The sequence below is a fragment of the Felis catus genome, chromosome F1, assembly GCF_018350175.1.
Source record: "Felis catus isolate Fca126 chromosome F1, F.catus_Fca126_mat1.0, whole genome shotgun sequence".
NCBI classification, from domain to species: domain Eukaryota; kingdom Metazoa; phylum Chordata; class Mammalia; order Carnivora; family Felidae; genus Felis; species Felis catus.
Window position 1 is genome coordinate 14474776 of NC_058384.1, and position 22849 is coordinate 14497624.

At 39.6% G+C, this 22849-nt stretch overlaps 1 protein-coding gene across 15 annotated transcripts in view; it reads left to right on the forward strand.

Annotated features, from left to right (window-relative positions):
• The window catches only part of DNM3 (dynamin 3), a 569293-nt gene that overhangs the window by 517603 nt on the left and 28841 nt on the right, over positions 1-22849 (forward strand). For all 15 annotated transcript variants that reach the window (XM_045049388.1, XM_045049389.1, XM_023247908.2 and 12 more), the window contains 3 exons: positions 11904-12068; positions 20438-20664; positions 21333-21572. In XM_045049388.1, coding sequence (XP_044905323.1) covers positions 11904-12068; positions 20438-20664; positions 21333-21572 — 632 coding nt within the window. The remainder of the gene's footprint in view (positions 1-11903; positions 12069-20437; positions 20665-21332; positions 21573-22849) is intronic.

The following is a 22849-nucleotide window of genomic DNA, read 5'->3' on the forward strand; positions in this document are numbered from 1 at the left end:
AGGGCTTCCAGAGAGGAAGTCAGTGATTCTCACACTCAGGTAGGCAGTGAAGGACCTGGCGCATTTAGTCTAATAAGCCGACAAATATTTATTGGTAAGATTGTAGCCCAGTTTCTCTCTCTGTTTTAGAAAACGCTCTCAAAGAAAGAGTTTGCAGGGCAATTTTTGAATTTTTAAAAAAATTTTTATGTTTATTGATTGTGAGAGAGAGAGAGAGAGAGAGAGAGCACGAGCAGGGGTGGGGCAGAGAGAAAGGGAGAGAGAGAAAGAATCCCAAGCAGGTCTCACACTGCCAGCACAGAGTCCAATGTGGGGCTCAATCTCATGAACCGTGAGATCATGACCCGAGCCAAAATCAAGAGTCAGACATTCAACCAACTGAGCCACCCAGGCACCCCTGCATTTTTTTTAACCAAGTTCGTATTTATGAATTTTGTAACCTCATGTAAGTCATTTATGTCATTTACATCAATTATCTCAAGTTTGGGGCGCCTGGGTGGCGCAGTCGGTTAAGCGTCCGACTTCAGCCAGGTCACGATCTCGCGGTCCGTGAGTTCGAGCCCCGCGTCAGGCTCTGGGCTGATGGCTCAGAGCCTGGAGCCTGTTTCCGATTCTGTGTGTGTCTCTCTCTCTCTCTGCCCCTCCCCCATTCATGCTATGTCTCTCTCTGTCCCAAAAACAAATAAACGTTGAAAAAAAATTAAAAATTATCTCAAGTTGCACATTTAATTTCTGTTGAGCACTTAACTGTATGTCAGGCACCATGCTTAAGTACCTTTTCTATGTTACCTTATTTGGTCTCTACACCTGCTCTGCCCTATAAAATGTGTTTGATGCTAATATTACCCCCTCTCATGGAACAGAAATTAAGGCCTAGAGAGGATGACTAACTTCTTAACTTTAATTTTACCGAAGTCACAAAGCTAATTAGTGACAAAATCAAGATATGAATATAGGGCATCTGATTCCATAGTTCATAGTCTTAATTGCAATTCTAAATCATTGCTCAAACGGAAGTGGTTTGGAAACTTGGGGTAATCTACTAGAGTCAGGTACATTTTTTTAAACTTGTATTTGAGGAATGCTACAAACGTGTGTTTGATCCAGATATTTTTCTTGTGGTTCCTTTGATTTGGGAGTTCTATAGACTTGGTAGAATGTGTTACTTACAGTCATATGGAAACTATGGTTAAATCAGAAAAAAGTTTTGTTGAAATGGCAGGAATTATTATTCAGAATTATTTCATTTATTTTAATGCCCTTTAAATCTTAATCACACATATCACCTTGATGTTGTGTAAAGCTATCTTTAGATGCTACCTTAAGCCATGTGCATTCAGTTTTTAGCTCTCCAAAAATTGGTATCATGCCTTTTCCATTTTATACATATTCCCGGATATTTTATAAGCAATTGTGGAATATTGCTAGAAATTGTATTGAATCAGATGGATAATGTTGCCACATCTCTTTTTGATGCCTTTGGCCACCAGTGTAGTATGAAATTTCATGATGATAATTTCAAAGAGGTTTTACTCTTTAATTCAGAAATCATTATACCTATTTTAATTTGAAAGAATTTCTGTGGATTGAGTAGACATAAACAATTGCCAGGGGCAATATTATAGTCCTCACTAATAATAACATTTCTAGGAATTTTGAAGCCATGGTTAGGAAAAAAGAAATTGGGGGGAAATTGTGAATACATGCAGTAATATGTTTTCTTAACAATATTTACATATTCAATCTAAAGTTACCTTGTTATTCTATACAGGAACATCTTGATCTCGTCATAAAAAGCATTATTTGAAATTATAATCTCATCAGTGTTTAGTAGTGGTTATAGTCTGATTTCTGCATCTAAACTACTTTAAAAACAGTCTAGAGGAAGAAAGTTTTTAAGAAACCACGTCAACTTTTTCTCTTATACCTCGAGTCATATTTACAAATTTTATTAACACAGCCCTCAGTACAGTCTTATGTATATAAATTTTAAAATACTACAGATTTTCTTCTAATAATAATTGCACCTACCAAGGTTACCTTAGAGTACTTTTGATTTCTATTATAAATGCTGCCATAAGTTGCTGGTCTTTAAGCAATCTTGCCTTTGTTAATTTTTACCACGTTGTGAGAAGTGGGCATAATTTGAAGCAGTATATATTTATTTTCTATATATTACATCCTCCATATTGTTAAACAGGCAATACACACACACACACACACACACACACACACACACCCCACATACATACACACACAATTTCAAGAAAAGGATAGAAAGAAGTGAAAAAATAAACTCCAGACCCAATGGTTATTACTTCCAGCATGTAGATCTCTGTCCTATCAATCTTATTTTCAAAACTCATCTTCAGTATATTTTGATCTTACCATCTTCATGAATTTCTATTTTATGCAAACTAAAAGTTTGCCTATAGTGAAACAAATTCCTTTACATCTTAGTTTCTCTCTTAATTGGGAATGAGTATTATGAAGACAGAAATTCTATTTCTGGCAGCTTTGGAAGTACATTTCCAGTTCTGGGGCATATCCATGCTGGCTGTTTGGTGACCCAGAACAGATGTGGTCCAGTGCTATCACCAGAAATATTCTTTCTGAATATTAGAAATAAGAGGTTGAATATTCTAAACAAGAGGTTTAGAAACAACAGCTCAACCTGGCAAATTTGTTCTGATTTTACATTAATCTTCCTTATTAGCAGAAATGAACCTAAATTTTCTAAAACAGTTTTTATATTTTTTATCTGGATCATCTGGTAAGGCCATTGGGCCCTGGAAAGCCTGACAAAGGTGTACTCACTAATTCATGTATAGGGATGGCTGAAAAAGTTATTTTGAGAATTACTTGGGGAATTCTGCAGTTGAATCCAGATGACAGCTTTGTCAACTACAGTGCTCAGAGGACCTTGGAAAAATTAAAACCCTTGAATATAGCTGCTTATTTAAAAGCTTCATTTTGTTTCTCTACTCATGAAACAAGTAATGATTCTGCCCACAGAGTTTTACCCTTGTGTGTTTTTAAGCCATTGCATTCTTTTGTTTTTTTACTAAGAAGTTTTGGCATGCAAAGCAAGTGATACTGTATTTGCACTGAACTTTGAAGGATTATCTACCTCAAGAGCCTTTCATTTTTGTTAGGGAAATGGACATGTGTACACCTAATTACGATGCAAGACAAAGGAGACGTTCAGATGCAGGAAGAACAGGGGCTGTATTTTAGCTGCGGCATCCAAAGTTGTGCTCCATGCACTAAACCAGGAAGGACGAACAGATGGAGTTGGAAAAAACAGTTTTTGGTTGCAAGAACGTCCTGAATAAATGATTTATTCATTTGAGCTCTTTAGGATAGCGGCAACAGAAATTAAATTCAAGCCAACCCAACTTTTAGAAATAACGGAAAACAGTTTACTGGCTGGTGTAACTGCACAAGCCAGAGGCAGAGACGTCTGCAGAGCCAGATGCACGCGCTCGAATGACGTCTTCAGATATCTGCCTCTCTCCATCTCTCAACTGTGCTGTTCTCTTTGGTGACTTCATTTGCACACAGGTTTGACTCCTCTTCATTTTGAGGCAAGCCTGCACTCAGGCCTACTTACAAAGTTTTCATTCCTAAATGAAAGGAAGCTTCTCCTTCCTAAGAGTTCTGACAAATGTGCTGTGATTGGCTTTGCTTGGTCACGTGCCATCTGTGTCATCACAGAGATTAGCCTGGGTGGGTGGATAGATCAGCCTGATCTCTGAAGCTCCATCTAACCAACAGGACTGAGAGTGGGGGAGAGGAGGCTGTCTAAATGTATCTTCCCCCTACCCACAGGGGAAGCATAGCAAGACCTTGTGATAGAATAAGGAGAGTAAAGATGGATTCTTTTTTGACTCACCTCTCTCTCCTTTAGAGAATGCTGTGAAGTAAAGGTAAATAATTAGAGTAGGACCAGTGTTACTCTCCATCACAGCCCTTCCTGATCCTCTGCTTCTCTGAACTCTTACAGCACCTGTGAACTCCGCTAAGCAATGTAACATTGAATCGCATACTGCTTTATAATCTATAGAGGGGCTGTGTATTTATTAGTCAGGCTTCTCCAGAAAAGCACAATCAATAGGGTGTGTGTGTGTGTGTGTGTGTGTGTGTGTGTGTGTGTGTGTGTCTGTGTGTGTGTGTGTGTCTGTGTGTATAGACAGATACATAGATAACATAGATAATGATTTTTTATATGTAATTGCCTCACATAATAATGGAGGTTGGCAAGTCCAAAATCTGCAGGTGGGCTGACAGGCTGCAGACCCAGGAGAGCTGAACATTCCAGTTTAAGTCCAAAGGCAGTCGTCTGTAGAATAGGAAAGAGCCACATTGCAAATGAAGTCCAAAAGCAGCCTGAAAGAGAATTCTCTCTTGCTGGGGAGAGCCAGTCTTCTTGTTCTTCAAGCCTTCACCTGATTGGATAAGGCCCACCCACACTACGGACAGCAATCTGCTTTACTCAAAGCCCACCAATTTAAGTATTAATCTCACCCAAATATACTCTCACAGAAATACCTAGAACAATGTTTGTACCAAATATCTCGGTACTCTATGGCCCAGTCAAGTTGACACATAAAATTAACCATCACAAGTTGTTTTTATATTTATCCTTATTTTATTTGATCCTATTTTCTGGAAATTTTTTCTCTGGAAATATTCTATTGCTTGTTTTGCTACTGCAAAGAAATGTGATTTTTTTCCCACTAAAAAGGACATTTGTATCAGTTGATTCTAATCATAGTTCTTTTTAGAAAAAGGGTTTTCTTTTTATTTTAATTAACAAAGTTAAATTTTAAACAAATATTTTTGCCAGTAGTCAATACTTGCAAAATAATTTTGCCCTTTCAAAATTACTAATATTATCTGAAACCAAAAACTGTGGTGAGGCAAGTGGTTATTTTTAAAGAAACCCATTTAATTGTTCTGCTTAGCCCATCTATTGTTTAGACAAAAGGTTGTTATGCAAAACTCAGTATACAAAGATGAAAATTTTTCTTTTTTTAAATTTTTGTTTAACGTTTATTTATTTTTGAGACAGAGACAGAGCATGAACGGGGGAGGGTCAGAGAGAGGGAGACACAGAATCTGAAACAGGCTCCAGGCTCTGAACTGTCAGCACAGAGCCCGATGCGGGGCTCGAACTCACGGACCGCGAGACCATGACCTGAGCCGAAGTCGGCCGCTTAACCGACTGAGCCACCCAGGCGCCCCAAGATGGAAATTTTTCAAAAATAAATATTCATAAATCTAGAAAAAATTCTCAGTTAAGACTGTTTAAATAGCAATATTCAATAATGTGTTTAAAATATATGAATATTTAATATTCGTGAACTTATCTGCTAGCAGGCAGTACAGGCCTTTAGATAGATTACAGACTAGACTGGAGTTACTATAACTTCTAGGAGGACATCAGGACAGAGTACATAAGTTTTCAGATTTCTCTAAGAATCTTCATATCCACATTTGTTTTTACAGTTGCAGATAAAAGCTATTGTTTCAGTGCATCTTAAATGCAAATTCAGTGCCTGTCAGTTATACGAGAGGCACTTCCTCTTATTCCTCCAGATCCCAGTTATTCTTTGCTGTTATCATCCAAGTTGTTTATTGGAGATGTGGACATACACTGGTACCACACAGAAATATACTATTCGCAGCTATTGGGCTAAGTGAGAGTTAGAAACATCAGAATTAAGATAGGGTTATTATTGTTGTTGGTTATCAAGTAAGTATCTTTCAAATCCTGTGTGTGTGTTTTTTTTCTTAATGGCTGTTTAATTTCGCAATATTACATAGTTTTGTAATTTATTATGATGTCATGTAGAGATGAAAGGAGAGTAAAAGCTGTAGGGAGAATAAAAAGGTAGTAACAGGTAAAGGAGAAGAGGGAAGGAAGAAAAAAAATGAAAATAACCTAAGCAGACAAAGTTGGGTCCTGCCTGCTTTGGCTAGTAGATCACCACTAACTGGATCAGATGAGGTTCACTGTTGTTTTGTTTGGTGGGTTGGTTTTTTGTTTGTTTTAAAACGTTTATTTATTGTTGAGAGAGGGAGAGAGAGAGAGAGAGAGAGAGAGAGAGAGAGAGAGTGCATGAGTAGGGAGAGGCAGAAAAAGAGGGAGACAGGGTCCGAAGCAAGCTCTGCACTATCAGCATACAGAGCCCATGTGGGGATCAAACACACAAACCGTGAGATTATGACCTGAGCCGAAGTCTGTCCCTTAACCGACTGAGCCACCCAGGCACCCCAAGCTTCAATGTTTTGTCCTGTATTATGGATATTTCTTACAGAGTGCAGATGTAAATAGATGCCAGCATTTGATTACAATCACAGCTCCGATCTGTAGACATCCTTCGACAGAGTCATCAACATCTTTATAGCAACTAAAATCATTCTGGATACAGATAGTCATTTATCCTTCCCAGACCAAGAAGCTCTACATGGAGAACTCAGTTCTAGGAATCCAAGCAATTATTCACATTCACCATACAGCAACACCTCAGTGACCTGGAGCTCAGTCTCTTAGGTTCTTTCAAAACAGAAACCTAATCCCTCAGGAGGTGGCCTGGGTTAGTTTTTTCTTCATTAATTCCACAATATTTACAAAGCTCCTGCTATAAGTAGGGCACTGTGCTAAGTACTAAGGATAGAACAATGAGCATATCCCCTCAGTCTCAGTCAGAAATCTCACCCAACATTTATGGTTCGTCTCTACTGTGACCATCCCTGAGGACTCCCCATGAAGCCCACCGCCCTTGAACTCATACTTTGACTTACCAACGCATCTTACACTGGATCCTCCCCATCAGAGGATAAGCTCACAGGCAAGCCCTGTTTTTAGACTTCCTTTGTACCTCGCACAGTTCGCCTGAGACACTAAACAAGTATTTGTTGAACTAATTAATGAAATACCTGTCACCAGGCACCAAACTGCAATCTGTACTACTCTCAAAGGCTTTCCAGAGCATGCTTCTCCCATAGATACTTTTTTTTTTTTACAAGTTTGGTTGCCTGGCTCTGCAAATTAGCCTCTAATTAGCCTCTGCAAATGAGCAGTGCATGACTGGAAGTGGGGAAAGGTTTTCAGTGAGACATTCTTCATAATGTGAGGCTGGAAAATTCAAAGCTGCATTACCATGGTAACCCTATTTTCATAATGATGACCTGATTCACTACGAAAAAGTTAAACGATATTTTCTACTGTTTGTTTAAGGTAGTAGAGAATTGTACAACAAAAGTAAGGTGCTTAGAAAGGGGCAAGCATTGCTTATCTGTAAAAATCACTTGTGTAGATCTGTAGCATTGTACAGTGCTCTCCATTGGCGAGAAGAGATTGAGCAATTAGCCAGTATGTTTATGTGCATATTTTTGCCAGGATAATGTGCGTTTCTGTCATTCCACTTTAAAGAGTTGCAGTCACCTTAAGAAAATAATCTTATATGGATGGTTTCAGTGATCTTCCAAGAAACCTATCACATAATTCAGTAAGAAATTTAAGGAAAGGAAAGAGACAAAAAACACATGAAAAATAAATATCCCCATAAAGCCCAGATCTTCTATAATGGCTGCTTTAAGGTATGGTGGGAATTATTTCCAATTCAACTATTTCTAGTCCTCTCACCTGTTAAAGTAGGAAGTCTTTAGGAAAAAAGCTTTTAAATTAAAATTTTGTAAAACAGACTGTTTTTTGAATACTGTGCAAGTAGTTTCATAAGAAAGAAAATTACAGTATTGTTTATAAACAATTTACAGTGCTGAGTTGCTATTTTTTTATTGTTTAAGTTGCATTAGATTTCACAAAAGCTATTTGGAAAAAAATTGCAATAGGAAGGCCTGTCCATTGTATTTTTCAGAAGAAAGCTGGTTTTCACAATGTTATTCACATTTTGTAAACAGCATCAATGAACCTGCACATAAAAGGTTAAATGTTTGCAGACCATTCTTTTTTGCCTCAAAGATCAGAGACAAATTACTATTTTTATTTTACATTCCCTTGATGAGGATAATGATAAACAGCTGTCACTTCAGTGCTTGGACTGCAAAGAATCCTATTGCAATCCTATAATTTAAACAAAGAAAAAAGCCATAGTCATACTCAGTATACATACAGAAAAGAGCACAACAGAGAATTTGATTAGAACTGGGTCAGGGAAGAAGGAGTATTTGCTGTCTGAAATTACTCAGTTAGAAGAGAAAGGCCATGTATGCACATTTTCCCCATTTATCTTAGACGTATTAGAGAGGGTAAGTGTTTCTTCTTTCTTTCTAAACTCAGGAAAGAAATTCAACTTGCGTTGTGAATTTCGTGACTCCCATCATGTCCGTGGTATTATCAGAGAAGTTCAGGTTTGCATGTGACCGCATGTTTTTCCAAAAGCAAAAGAGAATTTCAAATTGTTTTATGGGTTTTCTGGAATACTTCTCTCTCTCTCTCTCTTTTTTTCCGTGTTGAGAATTAAACCATTCAGTGTTCTCCATTCACTCCGACACTTTCCCTTATTAAGTGCATCTGGTTTGAAAAAGTGAAAGTGAACGTCTTGTGCATATTTTGATGTGCAAAGAGTAAAGTAAAGTTAAATGTTAAAAAAAAGTGTGAAATGGGAAAATTCAGTGTTTCTATATCAAAGTATGGATGATGATGTAACTTTCTTAGTGTTTCATATTTCTGCAGGTTCTTCTAAAAATACTACTTATTCTACTTTCCTCTTTTGTTTCAATAATTTGGTTTTTTATAAATATCACTACTTCACTGACACCTATTTTCCTAGAAACCCTTTTTTACATTTATAATTTTATCTATGAAACTAAGTTGATGTACTATGGATGTTTCACTGTTTCATAATACTTCTTGATTTTTTTTATACTTAAGGAAGAAAAAGAAATTTGTTAAAATTGAATGCCTCTGACATTTATTGAACAAATTTCAGCTCTCAGAGACTCAGCATGCTCTTCTATAGGTTGACAATAACAATGGCCCCTCCCTCCTAAGGTAGCAGTGTGGGTCTTCTATATAAAGTGCTTAGCATAGTACCTAGAACACAGCAAGTGCTCAATAAATGTTCTTGGGAGAGGTGGAATATTGAGGCGGGAATGTCATCACCTCTGACTGTTAAATACCATAACAAAATCCCAGTATATTTCAGATCAGGGAGACAAACTGAATTGTATTTTATCCATTATGGAGGTTTGTATTGTTTTGTATAAAAGGTATTTTCCTCACAAGGCTGTTGGTCATCTGTTCTCATATATATATATATATATATATATATATATATATATATATAATTTATATATATTTATATATAATTATATATAATTATATAATATATAATTATAGTATATATTATATATATAACATATAGTATATATTATATTATAATTATATTTTTTTCATAATCATTTTATCATTCCCACTGTTATCAAGTCATAATGGATCCCAGCTCATCACCCTGGGGTTTCTCTGGTCTCCAATTCCTCTGACACATGGGCAGGCACACTTGGATACCCTGAAATGCACCAGAGCAGCCTCCTTGGTTTCAGTGAACCCTTTTGCAGTTGTTAACTCCTCCTCCCATGCATCAGGCTCTGTGCCGGGTGCTGAGAAGAGAAAGATGAATAAGACCCCAGAGCCCAGTAGGGGGAGGAGCATAAAACTAGGCTGGATATTAAATAGTAAAAGTGAATACAAGACACAGAGGAAGCACAGAGCAGGGGAGTGTTGGGGGTCTGGGGGCCATCAGGAGCTTGTCCGGAAGAGGTGATGATGGAGCAAGGCTCTGAAAGATGAAAGTTCTTCACAGGTGGGAGGGAGGGTTCCAGGCAAAGGGGACTAGCTTGCAGAACACATGGAGGTGTAAAAAAAAATACATTTTCCATTTTTATATTGCTTGAATTGAAAATGTTTTATGCTCAAATTTTTCACCTTGAATTTTCATAACGTATGTTGAGAGTCCAGCAGCTCTCTAACTCTATTCCATGAATATTGAGAAAAGAAAGAAAGAAGCTGACATTCGTTGAGGCCCTTGGCTAGGTCATCTCATATGTGTTATCTCATTTAGCTTCCACAAGTTTTCCGGGGATGTGGGTCACCATTTTAAAGACAGGGAGGAAGCCAGGTTTTAATTACATCAAGTAACTGAAGTGTGACCACACAACCTGTACACAACAGAGCTTGAATTTGAACCTACAGTTTTCACTTTCACATACAATATCCTTAACATGACATTGCAGTTACCACTGACTCTGACAGTTTGAGCTCAGCATGGAGCACATTTGCAGTGGTTTTTATGCCCTAGAAAGAAGTTTGGGAACATGACTGTTTTTTCACTGCCGTGGCTAGCCTTCCCTCTATCAACCCTCTATCACTTTATGGCCTTTTTTTGCCTATTTATCCCAGATCCTATTGTGCTAATATATCGCAAATTAATAATAAAAATAACTACATAAGACTTGATTTAGTTCTTCCTTTCATTGATCAAAGACCATTTAAAACAACTGTCCATTTTGAAACTTCCTCTTCCTTGTTGTAGTAGAGTCAGATGCCTCAGAAATGTCCTCAAACTATCACCCAGAAGCATGGGGTCATACTCTCAGGACTGGAAAAATGACTGTTGTGTTTTAGACTGAGTACATTATTTTAATAATTTTTAAAAGTACTGGATATTTCTGAGCCAGAGAAGCCTATATAAGTGATTAGAACCAATTTCTATCTTTGTTATTGTTGACTTTGTGGTGTACAAATATGCCTTTCACACATGCTTATTGATTCAAAAGTAAAGTTTGTCATTTATACATCCATTTAAGCCATTTAGCACAGTGCTTTGCCTAGAACTGATTGGATGATTGAAAACCTGGCAGATCAAAGTATGTACATTTCCAAAGAAAAGTACTTCGTGTCTACAATGGAAGCAATAAATTATCCCCCCCTTTTTTTTGCATTTGTAATTAAATCTTTCCAAATGTTAGAAAGTACCCAGACCACTAACAGTATTTGTATCATGTTCTGGGGCTTAGATGCTCCAACCTGACTTGAAATGGAGACCATTTGTTCTAAATTGATTTCAATGCCAAGCCAATAGGTCAGCCCTTAATGATGAAGATGCCATTTCAGCCCAGCCTCTGGTGGATAAGCCAAAATTAATTAACTCAAGTCCCATAGTATAGAAAACAGATGCTTCTCTCATGTTGCACAAGTAAATTCTTTGTGTATAGATGTGTTCTGTTTTATTCAAAGAATAACAAGTTGGAAGTTAAAATTGTAAGTTTTCCACAATGGAGCCAGCCTTTAGTAGTGATGACAGAAGCATGAATTTACAGAACAAATTCCAGCAAGTGCATGGAAAAATGAATTATTCTCTATATCTCTTACTTTGGCCCCGGGCCAGGCTTAGGAGATTTAGTTTTAAAACCTGGGCCGATCCAAATGCTGATCCATCCCAGAACAGACCTAGGAGTTCCAGAACAACACCAAGGTTATTTCTAATCTATTGAATCCCTAAGAGACCGCTCCCAGAGGTTTACATCCGCATCATTCACTTGGATTCAGTTCTTTGGCCAGCTTGCAAATGGCTTAAGATTAGATTGTTCTCTAGAGGTATGTTGTTAGGTGCACTGTTTATCTGGTTATTCATCTCAGTATTCACTCAGAACTAGAATAGTTGCTTTTCCTAGGCTGTGGCTCGCCGAAAGTAGAATAACTTCCTGGTTCTGATCTTTTTTCGGAATTAATGGGTATGTTTAAGATAAAGATGTTACCATCTAGTAATATAACTCCAAATATAGTCATCAGAAGTTGATCATCTGATAATGTATGGTATTTTTTTCTTCTGAACGAAGGTGAAACAATCCATGTTTTCTTTCCTTTCTGTTAGACTGAAAATGATGATAATGGCCAGGCAGAAAACTTTTCCATGGACCCACAGTTGGAGAGGCAAGTGGAGACCATTCGCAACCTCGTAGACTCCTACATGTCTATCATCAACAAATGTATCCGAGATCTAATTCCAAAAACAATAATGCACCTTATGATCAACAATGTAAGTGACTATAAACTGTCTCATTTTAACTTCTAACCTATCTTAGTATGGAAACTGCTCATAGTCTCATCAGTTTCTTTATGCTATTTTCTGGATGGTTGAAATACCTATTACCCAGGTTCATCATTTTTTATTACAATTGGTTAAGTGACTAACCAGAGAAAGAGGATTCAGGAAAGCAAACATGAAACTTCTAGCCACAGTGCTGTGGTATTTCCTACTGCCTATCTCTTGAAAAGTATGCATTTGCTCACAATAAAGCAGAACAAGAATACTGTAGCTATAGTCGGCGCGTAAGTTAATTGCAAAGGCAACAATAAAACCAGATGCCCCGGCTCCTAGATTTTGAGATTAAAGGCAAAAGATATTTATTTTTTTCTACACACATAGACATAAAATATATTAACATGGTTATTTTTTCACCTTCTAAAAGCTATGGAATGCTATTTTAACCTGGGAAATGGCTTTTTGCCCTATCCCCTTGGATTAAAAGTCAGTCAACTTTTCTAAAGTAATGATGATATTGCCACAGATCTTAAAGTGCCTGCTACACTAGCCCTCAATCGATCTGTATCAGGTAGAATCTCTCCTTTTTCATGGTTATTTTTATAGTAGTCAGGATATGATACTTAAATTATGGTCTAGTTTGGTTCTCTGGGTAGCTAGTTTATTAAAGTACAAGTTATATCCCAAGTTATTTGAGAAATTATCTTTTAGATAAGATAGGCTGTAATGGGGTGCCTTATAACAGGCTTTTCTGACTCTTGAAAAGGAGATACCAGCATTTTTAGTTCTAGCAATCTTCTAGGGGCACCTTTTTATTTAAATCAATGATATATTATGAGCATTTGCTTGTAACAAATAAAAATTAGCTGGCAAAGGTACTAAAAAGAACCCCTTGCTAGAACTTAGGAGAAACCTGTATTCTAAGCCTGGCTCTGCTACAAACTCTGTTGACCTAAAGACAAATCAGTTAACTTCTTTGCATCTAGGTCCTCCATATGTAAAACACTAATCATAGAAAAAGTACCTGGCTTAGGGATTTATTCCAGAAGATAATATATATGGAAATACGATGAAAAATATACTTGTAAGAAAGCAGTGTGGCTGGCTGCCTATATAAGAACTATAAAAAGCCTTTATCCATATTTCAGGATTTATTTCAAAATTGTGTTTGTAAATATGACCTTCTGTTGTTGTTCATGGTCTATCCATTCCTTGAATAAAGGTTTCCTTGAAGAAACCCCTTGAAGGAAACCCTTCTTGAAGAAACCCTAAGCACCCATGGTTTTTACCTAACTCCATTCCCAGACACATTTTTGCATATTCAACCAAGGTTAGTAGGATACTTGGAAGTATCAGCAGTAGGTAAGCAATATATTGGAAATTTGCAAACTATGAATTGTATTCTTAAGCTTAGTCAGCAGCCTATTGTGTGACCTGAAGCAAATTATTTGGGCCCTCTGAACTGAAGTCAGTCACTTCTAAAATTACGGTGAGAACAAGGAGCTGCCTCACTGTATTGTCAGAGAACATAATAAATGCAACTATATGCCATTTTGAAAAATATAAAGTACTAAACAAATAGTCTGTGTATTTTTAAAATTACCCTCTTAACTTTGCTTAAATGAGTTCAGGTTGTTTTGCCGTGGTATATCCAGGCACTTGCTTATTTAAACATTTTCCTGATTAAGTATCATTTATCTTTTCGCGATTTTATCGTAAGTCATTAGTGCTGCCATCGGTTCAAACACTAGGTTGCTCTGCGCTATATTAAATCATCAGCACAGGAAATAGCACTTCCTGTCTAGAGCTGTAAGGAGTAGCCTGACACTAATTAGTTAAAAGGAGGAAAAAAAAATGACTCTCTCACAAATCCATCCTACTTTCACCTTCTCAAGAAACACACACACACATACACAAAGAAATGTGGGAGTAATTGCCCTCACCCCTCACCGGTGTGCTTGTTGGCTTTAATGAAATGGCTAAACCCCCACCTCCAGGGCATAATCCATGGAGGCAGAGCTCTTGGAACTGTCTTGAGAGAGACCTTGCAGAATGATGAGAACGAAGACTTCAATTCTGACCTGATCGGCACGGTCAGACCTTGACATGGAGATTAATAGGAATGTGGAGAAAACGGAAACATCATGTAATGCCAGATTCTTACGAAATTACGGTTATCTTTCTTTGAAATTTAACTTTTTGTATCTGTCAGAAAATAGTTTTACGTATCTCAGATGACCACTTTTCCTTGAGTATTATTTTATCTGTGTTTTTACTGTGTATATAAGAATATATAGTTTTTTATATATTTGATCATTATATATGTAAAAATGTAAAAAAATGGCTCTTTTTAAGTGCCATATTCTCATAGCATCTTTGTGTGCAGAATGTCTGAGCCCTTTTTGATCATTCTGGAAGTGTTCTATTGAGTACAGGGAAGAGAAACATGGTGGACGCCGAGCCCCGTGTCGTGCACATGTGTTGATTTTTTATTCACTTTAAGGTGCAGAGGTCTTCAAGGTAGAGAATTAATCATAGAATCACAGCTAGAAAACAAATACCTTGACTGCTCATTCTAAATTCCATTCACTTAACCCTGCTGTTTCTGGAAATGGCTTTGGGTAGACGCTCCAGAACCGATAAATGCCTGAAACGGGGTCCTCTGCCTGTGGACAGTCACCATGGAAGGTGGTGCTGTGGCCTTTCCTCTTTGAAATGCGAATGGCTGCTCTGCCTTCTGAAAAAGAATACGTTTCAGCCAACTTTTATAAAGTTCAGAATTTGGTGGGCAGTTTCCTTTGAAAGTTTACATTAAGTGTTCTGCCACTCAAGTCTCCATATGGAATTATTTAAGAAGTTTAAAGCCAGCAATAAATGCCTTGCCTCAGACATACTGTAAGCCTTTGTCTATTGAAGGGCAGCAGCTGTTTCATTGCTTAAGCATACTAGGTAACAGCGGCACAAAGAAATAGCACGTTGATGACAGCCGGTCCTTCTGGTCAGGCTACAGTCGAAGCAGCAGACTTTTGTTCAGGACACACATTAACACCCCATGGCAAGCACAGTTTGATGGCCTCTCCTCCACAGCTCACTCCACCGGAAGATTCGCCATCAGAAAATCAAGAAAGGGGATCCAGCTTGATTGTAAAAGTGTGACTGGCAAAGTGGTCCACAATTCTGTGTTGGGACCCATAGGACAGCCACCCACTGGGTACCCATTATTTTGCCCAGATTATAAATGAAGAAACTGAGCCTCCGAGAGGTTAAGTGACTTTCCCAGGGTCACACAGCTGGGGCTGGCAGGGTCAAGATGAAAATCCAGATCCTCCCATTTGCATTCTGAGGGTCTGTCCCTTTTAACGTCCGTTAATGCATATGGCGAGGTTAGGAAAACTAAATACAGCTCAACCTTCTCAAACTAGGGGACTCCTATCCCCACAGCACATACCTGGTGTATCTTCCCAGAAGGTTCATTTACTCAAAGATTTCATTAGGGGTTGTTTGCATATGAGAAGCAATGTTTTACATCTTAACTAGAAATTCAAGCAAACCCAGATAATACAAAATAGAACATAAAGTTTTTATGAAACTTTTTAAGAACCAAATATGAAGCCTAGAGGCGTTTCACACTTGGAGTGTGTGCTGCTCCTGGACCCCCGGAGATCCACATCCACTCTCCTTGGCCATTGGCACTTTGCTGGAAAATTAGTAACATGTGCCCTAGTTTCAGAACTCACTGTAACTTTCGTGTGTATGAAGTAGAGTGTTATTTCAAATGTTCATTATTTGAGGTGAAAGTACACCTTAAATACCAGGACACTGAGTTTGTTTCCACGGGTCAAGAACTCAGCATCCTGCTCAAGAAACAGATCGGGACCAGGGTCCAGAAGGCCCCCTCGTGTTTCCCCTCCCCCCCACCCCCATTACATCCCCCCCCCAAGGGTAACTCTCCTGATTTTTTACAGCATAGGGTGCTGCCTGTTCTCGAACTATGGAATCATATATAGTGCGTGCTTGTTGGTGTCTAACTTCTGCTTGACGTTATGTTTGTGAGTCAAAGGATGTTGCTTTTTAAAGAAGGGAAACATCATTGGTCTCTAGCAGAACTAAATCCCTGAGAAATGGAAAGGAAGCTAAAGCAGACGTGAAAGAACTGTGAGAGCTCGAAAAATCACAAGCTTGTCACCAAGCCCTTTTCCCAAAGTAAGCACGTTTACACTTCTCAGTTACGTTTTTTTACATACTTACCCGTGTGACCGCGAGCAGTCACAGACTGCAGCCCTCCCGTCTAGAGACGGAGAGACCTTAAGGAAACGGTCTTCTTAGTAACAGAATTGTGTGACAATTCTGGGAATGTCCCTTCCATTTGTGAAGGTCTTAAAATGGTCTTAGTTATGAAGACAAAAAAAGGTCTAAGATGCAAACCTATCACAGGTTGATAGAGAGGGGTTAAAGTAAGAAAGGGGAAAACATGTGGAAGGTTTTTAATGACCTCACATTCCTCTACACTGAGCAGAACGACATGGCACAGTCATGCCTGTTTATCTAGCATGTGGAGTCTGAACTGCAGTGAGGTTTTGTGTATGAGGAGTTTTTGTGGACTGTGCCAAGATGTATAGGTTATAAGGTGCTATAATTAATTAAAAACATAAATATTATTTCAAGTCTTACATCCAAGTATAATTCGTCTATGTCACCTTCTGTGAGGTACATTCCAAATGCCATCATCTCAAAGGGATCTACTTGACCTCAATTGTCGTGCAGAAAGAATCCTTGATTTACATATTTGTACCAGGGACACACGGACTGCTCAGAAAGTCCCTGAAGTGTCTGGAAATTCCCTGAAGTACCCCCCCCACCTTTGTTCCAGTTGTAGCATCACCGCACTAAGCTAGCACATGAGCAGAGGCTAAAGTTTTGTTTCAGTGCAAAATAAAATGTTAACCTGCATACGCTCTGTATTGAACTCCGTATGTCACTTGATGCCTGCACTATTGCGATAGCTTGCTCTTTTGTTCTTGCGCGTCTGCTTACCTAACGCCAGTCTGGCCTATGTGCTTTAGCAAGAATAGCTTTTGTGTGCTGAGCACTAACGAAATGCGAGGCATTGTGCGAGGCAGTTCATGATCCTCAGGACAGCCCTTGACGCAGCTACAACCGCTGCCCTCATTCTGCAGATCAGGAACCTGAGACTGACAGAGGTTGCTATTTGCCCAAGAACGGGAAGCATGGGAGCTGGGACTCGGATTCAGAGCTGTTTGCTCCCAGAGCCTGAGCTCTTGACCACTGTGCTGCACCGCCGCTTTCTCCCATGCTAATCATACTCCTATGAATTCAGAGCTTTTGCCAAATCTTTGGGATAGTAGGCAAGTTTTGGTGTGTAACATTTGATTCAAGGCAGATCTTTTATCAGAATGCTGAAACAAGCCCTTATTATTTTATTTCGTGGTTTGTTTGACAGCCGCTTCTTACTTCAGACCTGCTTTAAATCTATTCTTGGAAGGACCTTCTTTTAAATTACGTTTAATAGATTCTAAGTGATGCTCCAGTTAGAGGTAAAGCTTCAGACTAGCTGAACCCGACTGCTGTTCAATGCCAGGAAAATTGTCTGGTTTTGAGTTCTGAGCTGCGCCATGTATCTGAGTGCACACACACACCCAGCCGTGGAAGATTTGTGTGAATGTCCCTGACTCCTTGGGTACTCCTTGGGACTCCTGCAAGTGTGCTGAAAAGTGAATAATTCTCCAAAAAAGGGGGAAGGAAATATTCCCGAAGCTAACTTTACTGTCTTTCCTCGAGGTCTAACTTTCCTTCCTGACTTTTGATTTTCTGCTCTTCGACTCACCCAAACCTCAGTGGTTGAGGTGTCCTTGTTCCTTTCGTTCTTGCCCTGTCACATCAAAACAGCACCAAGTCGAGTTGGCTTTTCCTTTATAATGTAATTTAGCTGTGCCCATCTTTTCTATTCCACTGCAATCTTGCTAGATTAAACCCTCACCATCACATAAATGATCTATTAGTCTTATAACAGATTTCTTTATCGCTGTTACCACCCTTACAAATTCTTTTCCAATCACAGACTAATTTACCTAATCTCTCTTTTATCATTTCACTTACTTGCTTACAAGTCTTCCGTGGCTTCCCATTACCAAGTGGATAAGGTTCAAATAGTTTTCCCTGGCATTCAAGGTTTTCACATCTGGCCCTAGGTGACCTGGCCACATTTACCTTCCACAACTATCACACATAAACCTACCCTACTAGACAGTTGTCCAAATACATCCTGTCTACTAGATTACTTCCATATTTGAGTTACTCTTGGTTTACAAAATATGTGCAAAGAACACTTTTTATTTCACCACAGTGAAGCTGTGATTTACCTGAATTTTCTAAACTATTTACATAGTTTGATACCTTTAAAAAATAATAAAGCTATGTGTTTTAGACTCTTATCTCTTGGTTATGTATTTAACCACCACCCAGGAATTTTGAGCATCTGACAGCTATTCCGTTGTCTGCCTGAATTTGTAACAATTAAATATACTGGCCTTTGCTCTTTCTTAGAAAGACCCAGTGACTCTAGATAAGTATTAGTTTCATTTAACAGAGAAACTGAAAAATCCGGTTGGTTTATTTTTCTAGGCTTAAGTCAATTAGCATACTTCCTTGCCGCTCTAAAATAATGATGCTTAAACATAAATTGTCTTTTCTTTTTTTTTTATTTTTTAATCTTTATTTTTGAGAGAGAGAGAGAGACAGAGTGTGAGTGGGGGCGGGACACAGAGAGAGGGGGACACAGAATCCGAAGCAGGCTCCAGGCTCTGAGCTGTCAGCACAGAGCCCAACGCGGGGCCCAAACTCATGAACTGTGAAATCACAACCTGAGCCGAAGTCAGATGCCCAACCGACTGTGCCACCCAGGCACCCCACAAATTGTCTTTTCTAAGCACTCAAAGTAGGGAAGAGGGTAATGGAAAGAGCACCAGACCTTGAGTCAGAAGATTTGGGATTCAACCTAATGTTATGTGATTTTGGGCAACATAGTTAAACTCTGAACTTCAATTGCTTTATCTGTAAAATTGGGATCATAGGGGCCCCTGGGTGGCTCAGTCAGTTGAGCGTCCAGCTCTTGATTTCGGCTCGGGTCATGATCTCACAGTTGGTGAGGTCAATCCCCATATCGGGCTCTGTGCTGACAGGCGTGGAGCCTGCTTGGGATTCTCTCTCTCCCTCTCTCTGCCCTCCCTGCTCATGCGCTCACTCTCTCTCTGTCTCTGTCTCAAAAATAAATAAACATTAAAAAAAATTGGGATCATAATACATTTCCTAAGTGTGTGGTGAGAATTAAATCAGAAGACTTCTGAAGGCACTTGGGACACACCATATTCCACTGGTCCTCACATTCACTTACTCCACATTTAATATTTCTGATGCCGAAGATGCATGTCACACTCAATGGCATCTTGGCATTCTGTCATAGTTTACTTGATGGTGTGTTCTCTTTGTGGCCCAGAAAATTATGGTGTCTTCAAATTACTGGTATCTTAGACTTGAAGAAATATGGTGGCCAGTGCTCTCTCCCTCAGTGTTGGGCAGTATATGCATCCTCTCCTTTCTCGTTCTGCTACAAAATGCCACTCCCCTAAGACTCATATGTATTGTTGGTACTTAAGTCTTTTTTCATGTATCTGCTAACTATGGAAACTCATGCCAGTTCTCATTACTGTTAAGTAGCTTCTATTGGAAACTTCTAGAAAGCAGAGACTCTCACTTTTTTTTGGTAAATCAACTTGCATAATTATATAAGGTTCTGTGTTTAATAAAAATTCACTTATTGGTACTAATTCCACTTTTGAGATGACATTGCATCCTGGGATCTTGCTAGTGTTTCAGTGATTTTGGTAAGAGCTAGGAATACCAAGGAGTGGATGGCTTGTGTTATTATATAGGTTTCTTACATCAGTGTTTTCTGTTGAAAACACTGCTTCTTCCCTCCTGGTACCTGCCTCATCCCTAAGCCAAGCAGCCTCAGACAACATAGTGGAAATGCTTACGTAGCCAACAGGCCCTGCTCTGGCGATGGCAGGGTTTAGCCCTCTTTTCAACTAATGTAGGTTTTCCTTTAGTCCACAGCCATGAGACAGAGGGAAAAACTGTTCCTGCACTGGTGCTGAGAACTGGGAGGGCAGGAGGAAACCAGGAGTAAATAGATGCATACACACTGTACATCTTGCATACCTCACGCATCATGCACCTTTTCCCAGAGTGGGCTGTTGTAGACTTTGTCCACAGCCTCTGAGCCAGTTTATGCCATCTGGCCGCACGTGTGTTCCCATTTTTATTTTTCTGTGGTGACCTGACAGGTTAAAGATTTCATCAATTCGGAGCTCCTAGCACAGTTATATTCTTCGGAGGACCAGAACACTCTGATGGAGGAATCTGCTGAACAGGCGCAGCGCCGGGATGAGATGCTTCGAATGTACCAAGCCCTTAAAGAGGCCCTCGTGATCATTGGTGACATCAACACCGCCACCACTTTCACCCCTGCACCGCCTCCTGTGGATGACTCCTGGATACAGCACTCCCGCAGGTAGGAAAATGGCCCCATGTCACCGGAGGCCTGCCAAGCTCATCCGGTACCATCTTCTGAGTTTGCTTCCAATATGAACCTGAAGAAAAAGGATAATGTAAGTCCAGAAGTGAAAGAGGAGGTCAGATTTTCTCAACCCCCTTCAAAAACAAGCACAAAACATCCCTACAGTGGAATGTTATGTGGTCATTAAAAAGAATAAGTTCTATACTGAAATGAAAAGATAGTCAAATTAACGTGAAGCTTTTTAAAAAAAAAAAAGTAAGTTGTAGAATGTTGTGTTCTAATATGTACAAAAAAGGAATTTAGAGACAGAGAGAACATTGCATTATATGGCACTGTATTTTATTGTGTTGTATTATAGAAGGTATTTGAAAAGGATACACAAGAAACAGCTACTGGTTGTCTCCACAGAGTGCACGGTTGGGAGGAGGGAACCTCCCCTCCACCATTGACTCCTTGTATACCTTTTCTTTTTTTAAGTTTTTTTTAAAGTAATCTCGACACCCAGCATGGGGATCCGACCCAGGACCCTAAGCTCAAGAGCGGCATAGTCCTCCCACCAAGCCAGCAAGCAGTCAAAGTGTAATTTTTACAAAGCAACCAGGAAGCTATAAAATACTCTCTTAAAGATGAATTCAGACAGAAACTGCTCTGTCTCTCCCCAGGTCACCCCCTCCGAGCCCCACCACCCAGAGGCGGCTGACCCTGAGCGGTCCCCTCACGCGGCCCGCATCCGGCAGAGGGCCCGCGCCGGCCATTCCCTCTCCCGGACCCCACTCGGGGGCGCCCCCCGTGCCCTTCCGGCCCGGCCCGCTGCCCCCCTTCCCCAGCAGCAGCAGCGACTGGTCCGGAGCGCCCCCTCAAGTGCCCTCCCGGCCCACGAGGGCCCCGCCCAGTGTCCCCAGGTGAGTGCTCTGCGCGCAGCACGAGCTGGTGTGTGCTCTTCGGTTCTCTTCTCATAGCATGACAGACAGAGTTTATTTGGAAAAGAAAATTGCAAAGATATTATCCTACACATTTGCGATTTTCACCCGGGAAGGGTATCGTGGGCAAAGGGTGGAGACTGTGACACCATTTAAAAACCAATATGTGGTCCAAACCTCTCCTTTACCAACTGGCACACACTTAAGTAGACTACAGAAAACTGGGTCCAAATGAATGACATTTGGGCAGCTGTCCGTAGAATCTGAGAGAGCACTTCGAAAGGCAAGAAAGAGCTGTGGCGGGGCTATTGCAAGCTGTGTGCGCCACAGGTCCCGAGAGTATCAGGAGCTAAGGCCTTGCCTTCTCTATTACCAAAGGAGTTCTAGAAAACCACTAACTTCAAGGAATATTATCCATCTGCCCTCTGACCTCTAACTCTTAAGCCCAATATTATTAACTTTAATGTAGCCTGAGTAAAAACTGGGCTGATTAGTTTGCAACTTTTTTTTTTAAACTACACATAGAAATTTTAACACGCACATGATGATTGCTGTGTGCAGTCACTAACCATACATGAGATGGAACTTTGTACATTTGAATAATACACCTTGGCATGTGTAAGCAGATTTTTCAGGCTTGTGAAACAAAATACTGAATAAGTAAACGAAACTTGAAACGTATACAGTTGAAGCTATATTCTCACTTTTGTGCGTTTACAGTCAAATATGTACAATGTGTACAATTAGAGATTTTAAAAATAGAAGGAATTAGGAGGTTTTTTCCTCAACATCAGAAATTTTCAAAGGAAAGAACATTAGCCCATACAGAAATTTAATTTTTTTAATTCAATTCAGAGGATTAAAATATTTGTATGCTTAATGAAGGAAAACCTTACTATGCATGTGCCATAAAACAGAAGTGACTTCCTCCGACCCACGAAGCCTGAGTCACCTCACCCTCTGATTGCGGGCCTTACATTCATTCTGATCTTCATACTTTGGGGTGAAATGAAGAGAAGGGGCACCTTAAACATGTAAACAAAGGGTGGTGTAGCAGGAATGGCAGAGGATGTGAAATCAGAAAACCTTGTTTGTCACAGACCTCGCACGACTCATTAAACTCTGAGCTAGGGGTTCCCCATCTATGAAGGAGGAACGATTTCACCAAGGTCGTTGCCCACGTCATATGAAATGAGGTGTTTGAAAGAGCCTGATAAACTGCAAGGCACTGTGGTTGTTAGGGTTATCATCACTTTGGT